Source organism: Hoplias malabaricus, chromosome 12 (assembly GCF_029633855.1).
Source record: "Hoplias malabaricus isolate fHopMal1 chromosome 12, fHopMal1.hap1, whole genome shotgun sequence".
NCBI classification, from domain to species: domain Eukaryota; kingdom Metazoa; phylum Chordata; class Actinopteri; order Characiformes; family Erythrinidae; genus Hoplias; species Hoplias malabaricus.
In genome coordinates, this window is record NC_089811.1 from 10165552 (window position 1) to 10182007 (window position 16456).

The 16456-nt window shown below is 40.7% G+C and overlaps 1 protein-coding gene across 1 annotated transcript; it reads left to right on the top strand.

The window, feature by feature from the left end:
- The first annotated feature begins 3066 nt into the window (after window positions 1-3066).
- LOC136710980 (RING finger protein 17-like) lies at window positions 3067-16448 on the top strand. Its single transcript, XM_066686911.1, has 37 exons — window positions 3067-3073; window positions 3320-3435; window positions 3601-3698; window positions 3832-3916; window positions 4025-4105; window positions 4183-4286; window positions 4530-4698; window positions 4854-4930; window positions 5235-5309; window positions 5889-6136; window positions 6680-6769; window positions 6851-7012; window positions 7488-7659; window positions 8566-8692; window positions 8831-9009; window positions 9206-9341; window positions 9539-9695; window positions 9873-9988; window positions 10060-10174; window positions 10310-10433; window positions 10510-10746; window positions 10911-11055; window positions 11503-11615; window positions 11800-11890; window positions 11970-12088; window positions 12191-12492; window positions 12888-13051; window positions 13187-13306; window positions 13399-13479; window positions 13634-13756; window positions 13863-13919; window positions 14009-14116; window positions 14199-14313; window positions 14632-14770; window positions 15117-15303; window positions 15851-15963; window positions 16265-16448. The coding sequence occupies exons 1-36, from the start codon at window positions 3067-3069 to the stop codon at window positions 15944-15946; spliced, it is 4635 nt and encodes a 1544-aa protein (XP_066543008.1). The 3' UTR covers window positions 15947-15963; window positions 16265-16448.
- Window positions 16449-16456: the final 8 nt, after the last annotated feature.

Below are 16456 nucleotides of genomic sequence, written 5' to 3' on the forward strand. Positions count from 1 at the left end.
ACAAAATTAGTCAACAACACGTCACTGATATAAACTAGCCTTCAAACTTGGCTTTAAATTTTCTGACTGTGAAAACATCTGCACTTCTGATTTATTATTTATTTTAGTAATCATTAATTTAGTCATCAAGTTCTCCCACAATCAACAGTGCTACCAGCAAAACATGCTTGTAGGAAAACTGGGTAAAAATTGTGTGCTTTTAAATGTATTTATCATTGTGTTCTTCTGATCCATGTATAAACCAAAGATACGTGTAAATATTTAAACTAATGTAGGTGTGAGTGACTTTGAAAAACAATATTTTGTTAAGATTTTCCTTGATTGCATGTATTTTGTTTAGTCAACAGCACACATTATTCATATTCACACACAGAATATCACACTCTGGTTTTATTCTAATTATATTTGTATTTATTTATTTCAGCAAATAAACACTGCTCAGATAAATGGCTTTTTAAATCTCATCATTTCTGGTGCCTAAAACAATTGCACAGTAATAAATATAAATATATATATAAACTATGAAGACAAATCGCCATAGGACACTGCATTTGAAAGGTGTTAAAGGTGCTGTGCGTTGCATGTTTGAGTTTGTTTGATTTATTCTGTCATAGCGTTTTGGCCTTGAGGTTAATTGTTCAGCATATTAAATAAATAAATAAATAAATAAATAAATAAATAAATAAAAATAAATTATCTTAACAACATATGACAGCATACCCCCCCCCCCCCAAAAAAAAAAAACCTGATGTGTAAGCTGCCAAATTATTTTATGTTGAATTGATATTAATTTTTACTCATTCATTCATTATCTGTAAGCACTGATCCAGTTCAGGGTCGCGGTGGGTCCAGAGCCTACCTGGAATCATTGGGCACAAGGCAGGAATACACCCTGGAGGGGACGCCAGTCCTTCACAGGGCAACACATACTCACACATTCACACCTATGGACACTTTTGAGTCACCAGTCCACCTACCAACGTGTGTTTTTTGGACTGTGGGAGGAAACCGGAGCACCCGGAGGAAACCCACACAGACACAGGGAGAACACACCAACTCCTCACAGACAGTCACCCGGAGCGGGAATCGAACCCACGACCTCCAGGCCCCTGGAGGTCTGTGACTGCAACACTACCTGCTGCACCACCGTGCTGCCAATTAATTTTTACTATTGTTTTTAATTTAGAAAAAATATATTTTTGTGGACATTTTGCAATCTGAACTACAGAGCAATTAAAAAAAAACTTTCTGTGTTCTGAAACAGAATGCATCTCATACAAACATTCCAAAATCCACAATCCTATTCTTAAAAATGAGCACATTAGTGTGAAAGGAAATAAATACTAGATCACACAAATTATATTTTTAAATTATATAAAATATTAGAAGTGATTTTTGAAATGCCCCCCAACTGAATTCAGGAGGATATTGAGTGATGTTAGACACCATATGCAGGCTTGATAATTATATGGCAGAAATCTGTGACATAAACACAACTTTTTTTCAGTAAACTTTCAAACCTATAGACAGTATGCCACTGTTGCCATTACTTCTGCCTCTAGTCCTCCTTAGATATATGTTTCAACCTTAAAAATAAGTGTATTAACGGTATCTGCCATTTGCTAGATTCCACTGGTTGTACACTACTTATTTTGGTGTATTTTGGGACTGTACAAGTGCACTAAAAATTGTGCATTATGTTTTAGACACCACTACCAAACGGCAGAATATAGTGAGCAGTGAACGGTTTTGGAATCATGTTGTTGTTGGGAAATCTTATTACTCTTCTCTGATTGGTTGGTTTTTAATCATCTCATTACCCAATCAGAGCGCAGATTTGCCGTAGCGCAGAAGGGAACCTGAGAGGGAAAATGACGGACGCTGCGGTGACTTGCAAAAACTGTGGTTTACTTTACATATTGCCCGGTAAACGCGATGAAAACCGGTTCTGGTGGAGACTTAGGAGAAATGTGTTTTGATGTAGATGCTTATTTCAATTTGTAGTTACTGTTTTGAGTCAATTTAATTCGTGAGAAATCGTAACAAGCTTTACATGACAAATGTTTGACTCTGTAGCTAGTAACGTTAGCTAACCCTAGTAGCTAAATGTGCACGACTTATGAATATTTTCCGTATTTCGTTCTTCAGTTGCAGTTGGTCTGAACGCGTCCATATTCGTTTGAGGTTAAGATAAAGTAAATATGTAATTTTCTAGAGTGTTTTCTTGCTGCTGAACTTAAACCGTCGTCCCATTCTCCGGTGCTGTGTAGAACTAATATTAAAGGCCTTGAAATATCTGTTTAAAGCGTTCAGTGCTTTCTTTTAAGTTAATGTACGTTTTAAACACATGGGTCTCATTTATACAACTTAGACCCTTACACATGTTGTTCAGCTTACACATATTTTAGCGTCACAGATCCTAAAAAATATATCAAACATCTAATTTTACAGCTGCAGGTAAAGGGACGTTCCAGCCATTGAAAAATAAAATATGCAGTCAAGGGTTGCAAACTAGGGTTGTGACCCTAGAGGGCGCTGCTTCGTGTCCAGCACAGGGGTCACAGTTTGACCACTGCATAAATGTACTTGCACATGAATGTTTATATGGAAATTCAGCAGGGGTCGCAAATTCTGACGGTAGACCTCAAATTGAACCCCACCATGCCAAGGCTATGAAGTAGCACTCTCTGGGGTCACAGAGCTCGACGGTCACAGAATTAGGTGCAGCATGGGTTTCGGAAAACTTACTGAGTATGATTTATTTATTTATTTTTGTGGTTATGGGAGTCAGAAGTCTGTAGAGTTTAAATATAAAACATGATATAATTACCAATACACTACCTCATTACTACTACTACTGCATTGTTTGATGGTGAGAGAACCTTTTGGAACCAAAAATATTTGTCCAAAATCTTTTGGAGACAATTTCAAATCCTATTTTTAATGTTTTGTTTTCTTCACCGTTAAAGCCCTGTCCCAAATGGAGCCCTAGCCCCTCCTTAATGTCTGCACTTTGGCAGCAACATTCAGACTCACAGGGCCAAAAAAAGTGTGCCTGGTTCAGACATGTATGGTAATTTATGTTGGCTCTACAGGTGCTTGGTTGTACTTTTTCATCTCAACAATTGACCTGTGATTTTTTCGCTGACCTGTTGATTAGGCAGCCATAAATATAGCTGTCCATTTTGATTGAGTCTTCACGTGTAAATAAAGGAACTTTGAATATTATCTGCCGAGTCTGCACCTTTGTGGTCCACAATGAAAGCAGCATTAAATATGTTTTCTTCTTCTATGTTTGTTCTTTTGTGTGAACTTTTAGAAGATGAAGTGGTGGGAAATATTCCTCATGTGCTGCTGTGTGGCCACATCTTTTGCACAGTTTGCCTTCGTGCACTGGAGTCTCCACAAGGCTTCATCACCTGCCCAGAATGCCAGGTGACTGTTGAAAGTTTATTCATGTAAGATCTAAGATGCTTGATTAATATCCAGAGTCCAGATAACTTGGAGGTTCTTGATGAGGCTCTGTGTAAAGCAGAAGATCTGGTCACATTCTTATGTGCTGTGACAAGTTGTGTGGCAATATGTTGTTTTATTCTGCAGATGTGTACCAACGTTGGCGAGGAAGGTGTGGATATGCTGCAGGTGGACAGCAGGATAATTGGACTACTTTATACCACCAAGATGAACACCAAGAAAATGTAGTCGCATAGTGCTGATCAATATATAGCTCATAAAATATGACTTTAAATAATATAAATTTAAATTTAATTTAAATAATATATAATAATAATTTAATGAAATCTTTTGAATGCACACTTGTGCCCTCAGTAGAAGCCGTGAAGGAGAAAAGCAGAGAGCTCGTCGGTTTAGATCTCCAACATCTTCCCCCCACCTACTGCAGCAGAACACTGAAATGGTATTTATGCAGTTTAAAAAGGATTTCTTAGTAGGACATGTGATTGCATCAATTCTATGATCTATCTATACAATCACTTTTATTCAGTTGACTCTGCTTCGTGTCTAGAGTGCAGATAAGTTGGAGGTTCTAGATGAGGCTCTTTGTGAAGCAACAGAAAACCTCAATACCCTGGACAGCATGCACCAGGTACAAACCACAGATTACAGCACTTAGGTTTTACAGTCTCCCAGAGCTTAACTGATCGGATTTGTTGCTTTGTCAAGACACTTGTTACAGGAATACAGATGAAGATGGCAAAAGAAAAGTCTCGGATTACAAAGGAGATTGAAGACTGTGTAGAAAAGGCAATGGGTGTACTACGTGAAAGGTTTGTGGGCACATAAAGCATGTTACCCATAGGGATGCATCGTATGGGTTTTTGGAGAGATCTGATCTGATAACTGATAATTAACCTCGTGACTGATATTGATGTCAATAAATTGATCATTTTCTTTTTTTTCCCGCATCCCCATCACAGTTGTTGGTGTAGATGTGTCTTTGAACCCTGTGAATACAGCTAATATATTCAGCACGCCTAGTTAAGACGTGATTATGACAATATTCTGTGCAGGAAGGCGATGCTCATGACTGAATTAAGCAATCTGGAGCAGCTCTTCTCAACAGGACGGGATGAGTGTCTGAAAGTGGACGAGAGACGGAAGGAGCTGCGCATGGCCATCCAGAAAGCAAGACATGTTCGTCAAGTCCCCTCACTTGGCACGTACTGCCACCTGGATGAGGTGTGGGGGCTGAGTATCTGCTAACAATTTAAGCAAAAATTAAACAAAAAAAAGCGTGTTTAAATATGCAGCATTGTTATGCATTTTTAATCTGTGGAGAAATCTCAGGCTAAGACAAAATGAACTTATTTGTCTCTTTACATGGGTACTCTTAGATCCTGAAGACACTGCAGACTCCAGTAGATGCTAAATCGTATGATACAAGCTGCCTCACTTTGTGTTCAAGACTGAGGTAAGACTGAAGGCTGAAGGTGGTGCGTACATGCAGGAAGGTTTTAAAGTGAATAGATTACTTTTTTAAAATGTCAGTTTCTGGTAAACACTCAATGCATTGTGCTCAGTACAGTGGTATTTGCTTCAACTGAGGTGATGAAAATGCACCCATCTCTCACTCTGTTTGTGGTCTTGAATAAAAAACAAATCTTACATTTGGTGTAATGACTGTAGGAAGTAATTGTGGTCAGCTTATATCCTTGAAATGGATATATTAATTGATTGATTATATTTATAAAAATTATGTTTTTGTTTCTCTTTAGGTGTGTTCTCCATATGGACTCTCTGACTGAGAGTGTGAATAACACCCTGTACGTCATGGATGGCGATGTTAAACTGTGAGTCCTAAAGATAAATGACAGAAGTAATGGGGCAACTCAACAATAACTGCTTGTACAGGGGGTCCTCGACTTACAACGTTAATCTGTTCCTACGTCGCGTCGTAAACCGATTTTCGGTGTAAGTCGGAACATACGTACATACTGTACGTAAATAACATACTGTAAGCACTTATCCTATCCTAACACCTATCCTCTTCAGTCCCGAGCCGCGTAACCGTGTTTTCTTCCGCCGCGCCGCACCAAACACGAAGTTCACGTTACAACGTTTACGACGCAAAGCCACTTAAGTCGAAACAAGGCTTTATACAGTAAATGGGAGATGTGTCGTAACCACGAAACATCGTAAGTCTGGACTGACGTAACCCGAGGACCTCCTTTATATTGTCATAGGTGTTTGGTGGCCAGGATGTGTCAGACTCTGTACTAACCCTTTTTTAAATATGACAACTTCCCATTAGGGGAACCCACTCTATGGGACATAAACCATTCATTCAAGTGTTACAAAAGTATTTGAGTGACTACTTCTCATCTGCCGTGTGTTTTATAGAAAAACAGATTAATAATCACTTATGTCAGTATGTCCAAGGTGCCACCTGTGCGTCAGCCAGCCAAGCGAATGTGTAGACAGCCAGTGAGGAGCAGAGGGCACACAACAGGGGAGCGGAGAGGAGGATGGTCTGGGGCTTGGGATCGAAGAGCTCGGGATGACCTGAAGTTGCCTTTTGCAGGCTGCACCTCAAAAAAAGACAGCACTTTTAGCCCCAACGTAATCATTGAAGAAATTATCGAGGAGTCGGATAGTGGTACAGAGAGAGATGGAGCGTGTGGGTACACACTCACTTAACCCTGACACTTTGGGCTTACTAACAAGCTTTTATTCCTGTGGGAGGGGTTTAGTCACAGAGCATGGGCATTTTATTTCAAATTTTCTGTTGAAATATCTAGCTTTAAAAAGAACATCATATAAAATGTCCAGCCAAAAAATGAAAAGGTGATGCACATCTAATTGTCTGTCAGATCTAGTGATCTTTGTGTTTTAATGAAGACATACCCCACAAAATTTTAACCATGTGCCTCACAACACTGAATTTGTTGGACATATTCTTATGTATAGCTCTGTTTTATTTCTTTGTTGTATTTTTACATACTCAGGAGTAATGCTCATTCTTTTAAAAGCATTGCATTGCATGCTCACTCTTTTAAATTTGATTAATGTTAATTAAACATATTAAAATTAAATTAACATTAGTTGAGCCCTAACTTCTGATTAATGACCCAGTTGCAGAATTAAATTTGAATAGCCTTCTATTAAATAACCAAATTCATCCAAACTTCTCATTAGTATTTTCATTGATGTACTCCCTCAGCATTGGAGCCCAAGCACAGAGAAAGACCAAATATACATCCAAGAAACCGCAAGGCCTTCAAGGACAAAATACCTTCTCCACAGTCCAAAGGTAGCTTAGTGTTTGCATTTAATTAAAATATCTCTCTAGTGTCTGTGGTTTTATTCAAGACTAAGCTCTGTGTGTTTACAGCTCTGCAGGAATGGGTTGTTCTCAGTCACGTAGTCAACCCAACACATTTTTATGTGAGACATGCCTCTGAGCACAAAGCTGGAGTTGTGCTTGCTAAAAAGGTTACAAATTACTGCTCTGATGAACACAGTCACTTCACTCTCAAAGACGAAGTTAAGACAGGTGAGCATGCAGAACATCAGTGTGTAAGATTTAATAGATTTATTTAATAGGCCTCATTATTTGCAAGATTTTTGTTAATTGCCCAAACATTATTAGTTTTTTATATATATATTTGAAAATATATATATATAAAAATATGTCACATATACTGTGAGGAGTTAGTGTGGGTCCGTGTGGGTTTCCTCTGGGTGCTCCGGTTTCCTCCCAGGTCCAAAAACACACGTTGGTAGGTGGATTGGTGACCGTAGGTGTGTGTGTGTGTGTGTGTGTGTGTGTCACCCTGTGAAGGACTGGCGCCCCCTCCAGGGTTTATTCCCGCCTTGCGCCCAATGATTCCAGGTAGACTCTGGACCCACCGCGACCCTGAACCCGATAAGGGTTACAGATAATGAATGAATGAATGAATGAATGTCCATATATATGAATATGTTTTGAAACCTATATTCTGTCTGTTTGTGTGCATATGTATATGTAGGCATGTTGGTGTTTTTGAAGTGGAAGGAGGATGTTTGGTTCAGAGCACTAGTGTGTGAGTTGTTCCAGAAGGGCTGTCTGGAGTGTGTGACTCAGTGCCCAGCTTCTGAGGTTGCTCGCCTGCGAGTATTCTTTCAGGACTATGGGTTCTCTAAATGTCTCACCTTTTCAGGGTAAGGAGAGAATTTTTATATTTATTTTGGTAACTAAAAGAGCCAAAACCTTTCTTCTTGGTTACTGCAGTTAATGTTATTGTTATGGTTTAATTGCTGGACCGACTGCAGGGTCGGCCTAGAAGAGGCATTTTTGCTTACTGACTGACTGCTGATGTTGAAACGTGCATGCACGAGTAAGAACTGTTAGTTCAGCCTTATTTCACAGAGAAAACTTAAGGTGGCGCTACTTCACCATCTGTTGTTAGTTCAGCCATATTTCACATTCTAGTTTGTGAACTAAATTTGGAACCATTCTGCGCGTTTCTGTCGACATAACCTGGTTCGTGATTTAGACAAATTCGTTCCCAGCTGGAACCAAAGAACAGTAGGTTTTTCAAGGCGAGCCATGACTGAATAATAGAAAATAAGACCGGAACATGCTTCGTTTGTGTGTGTGTTCCTGAGGCTGTGTTTGGTGCGACTCAATGCATGTAGGCCAGAGCCTCGGCTCGGCGTTGGTTAGTTCACAAGCTCAAGATAAGACTTTTACAACATTTAAACACGTATTTTATCTCACAGAGGGAGGAGGACTGCTGAATTAGTATTATTTCATGTCAATGTGCTTATTTGCCTGTAATATTGGAAAGGGAAGTGGTGGGGAGACATTTTGTAGCGTTAGTGTGTTTATAAAACTCCATGTAGCTGTGCACAGCCTCCTTAAACATCACGTGCTTTTCAGGTTTTTTTTGCTTCCAGTCCCAGTTCTGTCCAAGGTGGAGGTGTTGTGTATGTCCCCTGTTTGTTTGTAGAGAATATACATTTGAAATGTAGTAAATATTTTTTTTTGTTCCCTGACAATGTTTTTTCTTCTTCTTTTCCCTCTCCCTCTCCTATCTCTCTCCCCTATCTCTGTTTGTTTCTCAGCGAAGGGGTTTTGAGTGAGCTGAATGTGTGTATGCGTAAAGCTGATGATACTGCACTGGCAGAGATGCATCACTGGGCTCCTCAAGCCATCAAGTGTTCCCTCAAAGACATCATTCCCTCAGACCTGGTAAGAGCTCATACAGCTGTTGATGACAGCAGTTTGCCCACTCATGTGGGTGTTACCATTGATTTTACCACAGTTAATATTTACTGTGGTTTGGAAACATATTTTTTATAACAATGTGCATGCGTGTGTGCGCATCAGGTTAAAGGCTGGAGCAGGGAGGCGGTTGAAGAGATGAGGCAAATGATTGGCCTGAATGCTGTGGAGATGCAGGTGTTCGGTGAGGACAGAGACACACTGCTTGTGGATCTGAAGAAAGCATCTGTAGATGGCACTCAGCTTTCTCTGAGAGAACATCTAGTGTTCATGGAGCTTGCCAGGCAAGTTATGCAAACATTATAAACTAAGGCTGTCCTTAATCTATACATCAGTAATTGAATAATGTGTTTCCAAATGTAATTTGGGGTCACAGAGTGATATAAATATGAAAATAATCCATTACTTTTATTTACAACCATAGCCATGCATGCATTAAATTCTGTAGAGTGGTGTAATGTATTTTGTGTTTATTTGCAGGTTCTATTCTCCTCTTTCTGCCTCTGGGGGCTGTAAACCACTACAGTTTTACCCACCTGTTTATCCCCAGTTGAACACAGAGCTGCATGCTGTTGTTTCCCATGTCAACACACCATCAGATTTTTACATACAGCTAGTGAGTTTACTGATCGCAGCATTTTATTCCAAATGTGAATTTAGCTTTCCTCACCCCTTTTGTGAAACTTAACATCAAGCTCTCACTCAAAATAAAAAGCAATTGCAACTGCATACTATCTGCTCAGTCCTTGTAAAATACCTTTACACTGGGTATCGGTTTTTCAGTCTGTGTATTACACCATTCTCTCCATGCAGGTGGACAATATGGAGTTCCTGCTGCTGAACTCTAAACTGCAGGACTGTTATGGGCCACCTGAAAGTGAGAGTGAGCTGCAGATTTACTGCCCTGTTCAAGCCCAGGCCTGTGTGGCCTTGTATGACAATAAGGACTGGTGCAGAGCTCAAGTCACTGGTGTGTGTGTGTGTGTGTGTGTGTAGGATGTGCAACTATTGTAATATTTTGGCATGAAGTTCATTGTAGAAATTTTACTCTGAACCAGACACATTTGGGAAAACAATGCCCACAGAAAGCTTTTATGTCATGTTAGACTAAATTCTGTGTTCGACACTGAGTTTGTCTTTCTCTTAGGTTTTCCTGGTGGACGGATGGTGGAAGTTCAGTATGTAGATTTTGGAAACAAGAAAACTCTGTCTGTTAACGACCTCAGACAAATAAAAGACGATTTCTTTGCCTTGCCAGCCATGGTGAGAGTCATACACACTGCAGAATACGCACTATACACGTCTGTCTCTTACATTTTTTTTTCTTCGATTAGGCGGTGTGGTGTTCTCTGACAGACGTGTTGAGTGTGGGAGACACCTGGAGTGAAGAATGCATTCAGGTGTTTCGCAAATTGACAGAACAGAAGTTGGTCATCGTAGTGGCAACAAGTGAGAGCAACAAAAGTATTGATCCAAAAATAACTGTAATGAAATTATAAACCATTAACTTTCTTATAGCTTTTTTCTTCTTTTTTGTACTTATGAATTTTGCCACTATAAAGCTTTTGTGCCCCACCCCCACAGAAATTTTGCCCATTCCCGCTGCCATACCTGTTCATCTGTACGAGGTCAGTCAAAATTTTACTGAGCTTCCAGTCAGCATTGGAGAGATCCTGGTCAAAAAAGGGCTGGCATCTTTAAGCAAGCAGTATGTGCCTAATGCTACCTTTTATACCCATTAGTGTTAGAACATCTCATACTCAATTGTCCTTTTGTGGTCCCAGAGCACCACTGAACGAACCACCCCCTCTGGAGGCCGCAGTGTGGGACCCTCCACTCAATGAGGAGAAGCCCATGCTTCATTCAGCTGAGCCCATGCCTCCTGTTGATGAAACCTCAGAACTTCAGCTCGATTTGACTCTACCCGCCTGCCTTAAAGACCTGAGAGTGAGAGTCACCCATGTGACTTCACCTGGATTCATCTGTGTTCAGTTATTGCAGTTTGATGCCCAGCTAAAGAGGTACTGACAACAATGATGGACATTTGAAGATGAAAGCCTTAATTCGTCAGTCCACATAAATAATAAATGTTTCTTTTCTTACTGCCTCAGAGCTGCACTAATAGTGTGTTGTCAGGTGTCTGAGGTCATCACTGGTCATAACTATTTACTGTCGTCCTTTTTAGGATTCACGACTTGCTGAAAAGAGAATATTCAAAGTCTGATATGCAGGATGTTGACTGGAAAGTGGACATGCACTGCGCTGCCAATGTGAATGGAGTTTGGGAAAGAGGGCGAGTCTGCAGCATGTCCTCTAGCAATGTTTCAGAGGTATTATTATTTTGTTATTTATAAAATTATATAATAGTTGATTGTAAAACCAGAGTGCGGCACGGTGGCGTAGCAGGTAGTGTCGCAGTCACACAGCTCCAGGGGCCTGGAGGTTGTGGGTTCGATTCCCGCTCCGGGTGACTGACTGTGAGGAGTTGGTGTGTTCTCCGTGTGGGTTTCCTCCAGGTGCTCCGGTTTCCTCCCACAGTCCAAAAACACACGTTGGTAGGTGGATTGACGACTCAAAAAGTGTCTAGGGATGTGTGTGTGTGTGTTGCCCTGTGAAAGACTGGCGCCCCCTCCATGGTGTAATCCTGCCTTGCACCCAATGATTCCAGGTAGGCTCTGGACCCACTGTGACCCTGAACTGGATAAGCGGTTACAGATGATGAATGAATGAATGTAAAACCAGAGTAAGTTGCTATGCTAAATGCTTGCTGTCCACAGGTGCTGCGTTGTGATTTTGGTAACACAGTCAAACTCCACATCAATAGCCTGAGGCCTCTCCTCCCAGAGCTGGTTGGCAGCTTGTTATTAGAGTGTTGCCTCAGTGACATAAGGTAAAACAAAAAGTTATGCACAATATAATATATGGTATAAACTTGAGAACCGCTTATAATTTACATTGCTCTTAAACGAGTGGTATTCGATTGGTACGCTATAGTTATAGAGTGGGTTTGGCAGTCTTTGTCCTGTTTTTCTTCGACGTTCATAATATTCTGCTTGAATGTTGATATCCCTCAGACCAGCTGGAGGTCGCTCCACCTGGACGGCTACAGCTTGTGATTTTATCTCCTTCTACCTCACTGGAGCCACGGCCATAATGACAGTTAAGGTGTGTGTAATTGAGTACTTTATAAAAAGATGTGAGCTCTTTCCTATCAAACATTGGTGTGTGTGTGTGATCCCTGCAGGATTCCTCTGTTAGTCCAGTGCCAGTGTCTCTTTACTGTTCCAACCGATCAGGCAAAGAAGTCAGCCTCGCAGACTTCCTTATCAGTGAAGGACTCGCTCTGAGAGAGAGAAGTGTCAAGTGCGACAGTTTCTGATCATACAGTCACACTACTTAAATACTTGCAATCATGCCGGACAATAAACAAGATCTGATTATTAAAACATCCAATATGCATTTCAGAGTTCCTCCTACACCTAAACCGTCCCCTGCTGTGCGTGAAGAACCTGAACCAGTGTCACAGGAGGCTCTGCCGGTGCAGGATGAGTGTGTGCTGGCCCTGGAGGAGAGCGGTTTGAAGAATGAAACGCAGATCCCCTCATGTTCCTCCCGTCCTAAACCTGCTCCCCGCACTACCCCGCCACCAGAGAGAGTGAAGACTCAGGCCTATCTTCCCCCAGAGCTGCCCCCCTGCGGACACACACGCATGAGTATCTCTGCCATCTCTGATAACGGAGTCATCTATGCCATGACCCCGCAGGCAGGTGCGTAAGAGAACAGCTTGCTATCAAACACAAAAAAGTGGCCTTAACCTACTACTAGTCTCTCAAATCTTTTTTGGAAATACTTCCCCATAGTATCTCTTCATTATGGTCAAATAGATTTAATACGTTTTAAATTGTTTTGTGTACAGCGTGAGCCTCTGTAGACAGCAAGTGTTTAGTTTTGTTCCAGGCATGTCAGGAAGGCAAAGACTTGCAATGTCTGTTTCTTTTTATTGACACTTTTAAAAGGCCACATCTTAGCACAGCACTGTTGTCTAAAGTGACTCTCAGATGTGTTGTTAATTAAGTTAAATATGTGCAAATTTTGTAATTTACGGTAAGAAACCAACTGACGTTTTGTCCCCTATATAATGTGTATCTGTGGGTTTGAGCAGAGTGTGAGTTTGAACGTTTGAAAGACTGCCTGCAGCAGCACATTAAGACCCTGCCCCGGCAGAAGCACTACAACTGGAAAGGTGTGCTGGGCTGTGCCGTCATGGGCTCAGATATGCTCTGGTATCGTGGGCAGGTCCAGGAAGTCATCGGCGGTCATGTGAAGGTTCGTCATAATTAAACAAACTATTCCTAAAAAAAGATTTTCTTATGGATTTAATTAAATATTTATTGAAACTGGGGTTAATTTCTGTGTCTAATTTAGTCAGTGAGACTGTAACCTTTGTAATATGTGTTACAGGTGCAATATGTGGATCAAGGAATAGTGGAGAACATTCCTGTGTGCCATGTGTATCCAGTGGTGCTGTGTGAGAATGTTCCTCAGCTGTGTGTGCCCTGTCAGTTAAACGGTGTCGTTCCCGTGAGTACATGTCACTGCAGAATTTGAAATGCACAGAATAGAAAGACAGTTCCTAATAAACCACCGCCTTTACTGTGTTTAAATGACTGTAGGTTGGCAGTTCATGGCAGTGGGATGCAGTGGCACTCATGAAAGAGCTTCTGCTTAGCCGCTCAGTTGGTGTTCAAGTCATGGTAAAGTATCACATACTCACTTGCCCACTGCGGGCGTCGTGGTTATGATTTTCTTACTAATGAGTTATGATTACAAACAAGTTTGTCCCCAATCCGTGACCTGTGGTAAGTAAAGACTCTGATCTTAATACGTTGTATCCTTTATGTCTCTAAGGAATTGCCAGACAATCCTCAAGGCTTGGTTACTGTGGAGATTATTTTGGATGGGATGGCATTGAGCAGAATCATGGTGCACCATCAGCATGCCACCATCGACCCACCCATTGGCAGCTTTGAGGTTGGACACTGGATATGGCATTATTTTAGCCTGCTATCTATTATAGAGACAGTTAGTTTACTAAAACTATATAATATATGTATGTACTTTCGTTTATGCATGACAGGATTACATAGTGAAACCTCCCGTGCCTGATTTGGATGACTGGGACTTAAACACAGAGGTAAAACTGCTATACATTTCTCAGTCTGTGCGATCTGTGTTGTAAGCCTTGAATATTTACACTTCTGAACTTCCATGTTCTTTTGCCAGGGCCTGGAGGAGCCCCACACCATTTTAGGTGTGTACACCAACCCTAAACTTCCGGATAAAGGGAAACATTTCCATGTCAGAATCAAGCACATTCGTACCCCTAATGAGGTGAGACAGACATATCCTTTGAGTGTGCTTGTGTGCAAAATTTGCATTCAGTTATAATATCTCCAAATCCTGTTTTGGACAGGTATTCCTGTGTTTGGTGGATGCACCAGCGAGTGAGCACGAGACTCTTGAAGAAGCCTTAAAACAAGCGAATGCAGATATAGACACTCTGCCCCAGCTGACAGACTTTCCTATCGGTACCCTCACTGCCATTAATACACAGCAAATGTAGATGTTCAGGTTTAAACACTTTTGAAATGCTTGAATGTGCTTAGTAGCGACAGAGCACTGAGAATATATTTTGAGACGCAAAGCTTGTGACATTTAACAGGCTGTAGTTTCTTCACAAAAGAACTTGGGGGCCATTAAGGTCTCAAATAGCTTCTCAAATATGCATGTTTTTATTTAACAGTGATGATTATGTAACTTTATTGCAGTCACGTTTTTAAGATACGAAGAGTTCCAGCAGTGCATAAAGGTTTACTAGTGATGTTTTTTTGTCGGTCTGTCTGTAGAGGGTCCATGTTTGGCTGAGTACAGCGATGGTAAATATTACCGTGCAAAGCTGCTAGGTTTTTCCAATCTCAGCCCTTCTCTCAAGATTCTTGTGAGGCACGTAGACTTTGGCTCAGACGACATTCTGCCACCATGCAAGTAAGCTCTCATGCAGCATATTTACACACACATACAGAGAAGCAGTGTGCAGAAAAATGTAAAGGTCCCTGCAGAGTATTTGTTGAGTTATCTGGAAGGTCAAGAGTACCATAACAAAACCCTCAAACAAAAATATATTTATAATCTTTGTACTGTTTTTTTGGTGGTGCATTTTATATATTTCAGTTTGAAATATGGCATTGCATGTCATAATGTTTTATTTACCCACCTGTACAAGTCTGAGACTGTTAAACATCTCATGCTTATCCTTGTTGCATCCTAAGAATTTTATTTCCTGGATTAGACAGTTGTATGTATAGTTTATATGTGCGCTCATTTATATCAGATTACGTCGTCTCCCACCGTCGCTCCTTCGTTTTCCTTGTGAGGCTGTGTGTGTTCAGTTGGCTGGTTTCAAGCCCCCACGTGTCTGTGGGGAAATGGAGCGCATTTCCTACCGACCGGAGTGGAGCATGAAGTCCATGTTGGAGATGATCGACTTGTTACATGGCACCCTCAGAGCTGTGGTTACGGTAGGCCTCTAGCACTCAGTGCCCAGAGAAAACTATACAATGTCACCCATCATTAATGTTGATGATTTCAAAGTGGTAGCAGATAACGGACATATTATTGCTATGTAGAGGGTCCTGCAGAAGTGGTAGCAATAAATATTTTAAAGAAACACTAGCCACTATTTTTACTTTAACAGCTTCACAATCATTTTGTTGCTCCACTGACCTGTAATAGGGAGAAAGGATCCTCTGTTGTTGCTGCTCTGGGCTTAGCACTGCACTGTATAACTTTTGGATGAGGGCTGGAAACCACCCACCCCTCTCCCTCCTCCTTGACTCCTTTCAAAACAGTGGCATAAAAGTGAATAACACAGGAGCAAAAATACCATATATTACTAAGCCAAATACTAAAAGATCTACTTTTTGAAGTAAAAATGTAATAATTTATTTCTTAATCAAAGTAACTGTCAATCCCTAATTTTGAAATTAACAGCTAGAGGGTTCACTCAGCTCTAGTTCTGTCATTAACGTCATTAATCCTGTCTGAGCAATGCTTAATTATTTTCAGGCTATTGAGCCACACATCACAGTGGTCCTCCACAATGCAGATGGAACCTTGGTGCACGTGCCTCTAGTGGAGAAAGGCCTCGCTGACTATGAATGATTAAAGAAGGAATAAAAGTAAGTGAATATGCAGCTTTGTGTATTGATGCATCATTTGTAGTCACTCCTGGTCTTAAAGTAGCACCACGCTGTTTTCTCTGCTCTTATTCACACAATCTAGAGGAAAGCTTGTTACTGAAGCCCAGTAGTTGTCTCGTGTCTTTGAGAAACTAAAACGTACAGGGCAAGCAAGGAAGAAGATAACTGATTTAGAACTCAGAAGTATTATTGCACTATATTGCAGTTTTTTTTTTCTCTTTATGGATGCAGAGGCTTTTAAAAATTGCAAAACTAACTCCCACTTTTCTATACTTCACAGGTTCTACTGTTGGTTATACGAGTAGCTGTCAGGACGATCTCTTTGTGTTATTGTGTGAAAACATTGATATTTTAAGTTATACGTTCATGTGTATATAATTTTTTTTAACTTGTCCTGGGCAGTATTTTTTTTTATACAACTACTGTTCCTCTGTTCAGAGTTCGTTCACCTGTCTGTATGATTGGAGAAGTA

What these genes read in the sequence shown, in the direction of transcription:
- LOC136710980 (XM_066686911.1), top strand. An exon ending in CGTACTGCCACCTGGATGAG is followed by an intron (nt 4,699 to 4,853) that starts GTGTGGGGGCTG and finishes GGGTACTCTTAG; the next exon opens with ATCCTGAAGACACTGCAGAC. An exon ending in ACATCATTCCCTCAGACCTG is followed by an intron (nt 8,693 to 8,830) that starts GTAAGAGCTCAT and finishes TGTGCGCATCAG; the next exon opens with GTTAAAGGCTGGAGCAGGGA.